Genomic DNA, 4777 nt, shown 5'->3' with positions numbered 1-4777 from the left:
GACCGCCCTCGCCTTGGCGGGAGCGCCCGACTCAACCTGCGTTGGGTTTGTTGTCGCCGGTACTCCATCTCCCAGATTCTAGTGCGCCGGAAAATTAAAGCAGAGATCAGAGAAACAGAGAGAGAATTGGAGGTAGGTAGTATCTGTTGGTGGAGTTTTTAATTGCGGAGATGTCTTCGCCAACGATTCCATAGAGCTCTTGCGCCACAACGGGATCGATTTCCATAATTGACCGGAGGGCTGATGGTGGTTGTGGATGCCGCGGCAGAGAAGGAGGGGAATGGTGGAGGTACGGTGGAGAATGAACATGCATGAGGCGGTTGAGAGGAAGGTTCTATACCATGAGTTGGTGAAATTTCTTTATTACCCTCGACTTTAACAAACCTTAGACCTCAAACCTAATGGAGGACCATATTAGTTAACATTTACCAAGTTGAGGGCTCTATTGGGTAAAAAAAATAGTTAAGGACTAAATTGGTAATTTTACAATAGTCAAGAGACCATTTTGGTAATTAACGCTCATTGAATCTATAATTTTTGTGTACAAAAACCATGCGCTACCTGGCAACTATTTCATCTATATATTTCGAGGCAAATGAATAATTTTTAGTTAACTAATGATAATTGTGATTAAATATTTAAAAAGACAAATTTTTATTAAACCAATAGTCAAATAATATGAATAAAAATATAACTATATTCAAAATATTAAGAAAATAATATGACCACAATGAATAAATTAATATAGATTACACATAGCTGATCAGCTTAAGCTAAAATATCAAATAGACAGTTTTCAGATAGAAAAAAATTTTAAATAATGTGATTACTAAATTAACTCTAAGACGTAGTATTTTAGATTGTATAAGATGCAAACCCACATGAAACGAATTGAAATTTTTAACATTTTTGGAAATAATAATGTTGATAGTGACTTATAAATTTGCAAAGAAATCCGTCCCGCCACAAAGGATAAAAAAGAGGGGGCACTTCGAAAGTCACCCAGAACGTTGCAAACAGTAACCAATAAGAGAGTGACAAGTGTATCCTTACAAGTCGATGCAACGCTCATCAGAAACGCCCAGTTAAATGTACCGATTTGCCCACGTGTCTTCACCCTTCAGCATACTCAAATCTATCCGTTAACCCTAACACCTACCCCCCTCTGTCTTTCTCTCTCTCTCTCTCTCTGTAACGGTTCTGTTGTCCATTGAAGGAGAGAAGGAAAAAAAAAAAGGGGAAAATTTTTTTAAAAAAAAATTCAAAAGATTAATTGTAGAAATCTGTGGATTTTTCAAGAAATGGGGAAACTAATCTGCGATTCGACGGCGTCGTCGCCGGTGGTTCCATGGAGGGACCCGACGGCAACCCCCTCCAACCTCGATTCCATCGATCTCGTTGACCAGATGTCCGCCACCGCCACCGCCGCCGCCGCTGCCGCCACGCCGTGGGAGAATGTTTCAGGGCTGGAAGACCAGCAGAGGAGGAACCTGATGAAGCTCCAGGCGAAGGGGGTGCTGTGGAAGCACCCGAAGGATCAGAACTCGTCGGTGGTGTTCCGGCTTAGCCACGGCGGCGAGGTGGAGTCCGACGGTAACTGCCTCTTCACGGCGTCCATTAAGGCCATGGGGCTCGCCACCGCCGCTACCGCCAGAGATCTGAGGCGGCGGACGGTGCTCCGGTTCATGGAGGATTTTGGATCGGCGAGGGATGAGGAGAGAGAAATGATTGAATCGGCGATTAAACACATGTACTCGCCCGATCTAAATGCCGGTTGGGGTATTCATGTGGTCCAAGAGCTCAAGCTATTAGCCAAGAAAGAAGACCGGGATGCTTTAGACTCCGCCATCAATGAACTCGTTCAGCTCGGAATGCAGCGGTAAATTTTCTTAATTTGCAGATCTGATAAACTCATTTTTTAATTTTTTTTTTTAATTTGGTGAAATCTCTCTGTTTGCTCAGTAGACATGTTGGTAATTGATAGGAAGGTGATAGAAAAAGATGAATTTCTTGACTTATTGCGTTCAGCTGGGAAAGTATATATAAATTTTCAATATATTTGAAGAAAAAATCAAGTCTTTTTTATAGGCAAGGCGAGCTTTGATTTATGAATTTAAAATGATAAAACTTGCATCATTGCCTGCAAATCTTGATTTATGAGAAATGAAAAATTAGGTTCTCTCGGATCAGTGCTTGATTGAAAATCTGAAAATTCATGTTTCTATGCCTTTTCATGTACTATGTTCCTATACTTAGTGCAAAGTTGTTTAAAGGGAAAAGCTCACCAAAATGGCGAGACCCTGCCTCACTTTAAACCACAAAGCTAAGCATCGCTTTTGTAAATAAAAAAAAGTTACAGCCTTACAGGCACACTTAGTGAAGTGACTGTTACAATTTTTTTTAATTGGATTAATCATTATGCTCTTTTTGTGCTTGCTCTTAATTTAAGGAATGATTTACTATTAATAGCAAAATGTTGTTTGTAAGGTGCTGAATGTTTAGCTTTGGGTTGTCGCTAAAGAATGTGCTAGTTTTATGTAGTTGCTTTGCTTTTGACTTTGTTTTCGTGATTGATAATTTTAGAGAATTGGCCGCGGAGTCTATATACAAAGAGAGGTGTATAGCTGTTGATGATGGCCCAAGTTGGGCAAAGTACATGTTGATCTCTGGTTCCCCTGACGATGAATACAATATTATCAATTTGCAATACACTGAGGATGGCTTGTTAACCATAGATGAGAATAGAGATGGTCGTGCTGCTGCTTTTGGTGATGACATTGCCATTGAGTGTCTTGCAACCGAGTTTAAACGGGAGATTTTTGTGGTGAGAATTCAATTTTCCTACAAGTTATTCACAATGAAAAACGAAATCGAAATGTGATAAAATTCTGCCTTTTACTTGTACCATCTAATCTCAAAGAGTAAATATCAAACTTCAAGAGGAAAGCTGAAAACCCTTAAACTGGACAATGATAATAAACTCGTCCCTTGATAGGGTTGTTAAAAGTATGTCAACCAAGATAATTGTCTCGGGTAATTTTCTTTTAGAATTAGGTGACTATAACTAACCTCTTCTTTCATCTGTTTGTTGTCTATAGGTGCAAGCACACGGATCTGATGCAATGGTTGATGAAGACAATTGTGTTTTCTTCCTCCCACATAGTCCAAGAAGTGAAATATGTGAACCTCCTTTCTTTCTTTTCATGAAAGGAACAGGTAATGAAACTTCTTTAATACACATCTTACTTATCTGTTAGTGCTACATTCGTAAACAACAGACTTGAGTCTTGAGCTTGAAACATCATAACATGTTTGTATAGTAAACAAGCTGAACTAAAATGTCTCATGTGGCTTTCTTGCTTGTTATCTGCTCGTGAAATAGTGAACGAAAAGATGATGGTTGTGAATTGCAGGATGGTGCGGAGCAGGTGCAGACCATTACGAGCCGCTTATTGCTCACCCTTCGCCGTTTTCCCAGGAGAAGGTTGCGCTGGTACTTTAGGTAATTCATTAGTTTTAGAGAGACTGCGGAGTTAGAGGTCGAAGTAGAGAAGACGAAGACGACGCCATTCAAAATTTTGTTTGGTTAGTTAAAAATTTTGCATGCAAAGTTGCTGCTGATTCTTTGGGGGAGGAGTAGGTCACAGAGGGGATTGCCCATTGTGGCAGTCAATTTTTTGTTGATGGTAATGTGACTACTGCTACTACTGTGTGGGAGTTGGACTAATTTTGGCTGGTCTTGCCTGTGCTTTGCTGAGGTAGTGTTATTTTTTTCTTTTTGCCGGCTTTTGTTGTTATGTAATTTTGAGTCTGGTTAGTGTTTGTTGGTTGGTTGGTACTATTCTTTTTTGCTTCTTGTATCGGATTCTGGATTGGGTTTTAAATCATAGAAATGTCCTTTGTTGCAATGAAATCTTCTCATGCTTTTTTTTTTTTTTTTTTTTTTTCGAGTCACCAAGGAAATCTGTCGTCTGGATTGTCCATAATTAACTGATACAAATCAAGTAGGCTGATAGGCCACTCCTATTGAGAATTGAACTTGGAACATTATGATTACTAAACTAATGGATAACTTGGATGAGTAAGTATATTGAGGACAAAAATCTTGAGTTAAATGAGCAAGATTTTTGTGTTTTTTAGACATCGATATCACCATATCAGAATGCAATCTGGGTGATAACAACACCTCAAGATTTGCTAAACAAAATCAATAATGTGGTTGTTGAGTTAGATTTAGAAGTGGGAATATGCGAATATGGGAGAGTAAAGGTGGACCACCTCCAAAATTTTGATGTTGGGTTTCTGGTCGAATAGTCATCGTCAAATTCTTCGTGTTGTGTGCGGGTTAGGATGGCAACAGGACGGAGAGTATACTTTTCTTTCTTGTCTCCGTTAAGAAATTAAAAAAGTCCCCATTTCTTGTCCCTGTTGAAAATTAGGTGAGAACAGACATTCCTTGTCCTCAATCAACTCTTAGTCAAAATCTTAAATTAGTATAATTTGTAACTTTAAAAACTAAAAATATGAGACTTAATTTAAAAAAAATTATATATATATATATATATATATATATATATATATATATATATATATATATATATATATATATATATGGAATTAAGTTCTCGTGCGATTGAGTGTCTCCCGTACGGTTATGCAGTGATTAATGTGCGTGAGTTTTTTACTTAAGGTGCGCGGGTGTATACTTAATGTGAGTTTAGTAGAAACAGAACACTTTATGAAAGGGCAAATTATGCTGTGCATCCGTGTCACGGAT

General features: G+C 38.5%; 1 protein-coding gene across 1 annotated transcript; it reads left to right on the top strand.

Annotated features, from left to right (window-relative positions):
• The first annotated feature begins 1124 nt into the window (after window positions 1-1124).
• On the top strand, window positions 1125-3913 carry LOC109175544. The gene is made up of 4 exons (XM_019324816.1): window positions 1125-1879; window positions 2584-2824; window positions 3099-3216; window positions 3414-3913. Exons 1-4 carry the CDS (start codon window positions 1302-1304, stop codon window positions 3500-3502), a joined length of 1026 nt encoding a protein of 341 aa, XP_019180361.1. The 5' UTR covers window positions 1125-1301; the 3' UTR covers window positions 3503-3913.
• Window positions 3914-4777: the final 864 nt, after the last annotated feature.

This window comes from Ipomoea nil, unplaced genomic scaffold (assembly GCF_001879475.1).
Source record: "Ipomoea nil cultivar Tokyo-kokei standard unplaced genomic scaffold, Asagao_1.1 scaffold0688, whole genome shotgun sequence".
NCBI classification, from domain to species: Eukaryota; Viridiplantae; Streptophyta; class Magnoliopsida; order Solanales; family Convolvulaceae; genus Ipomoea; species Ipomoea nil.
Note: the sequence above shows the minus strand (reverse complement) of the source record. Positions and strands in the feature narration are given on the sequence as shown.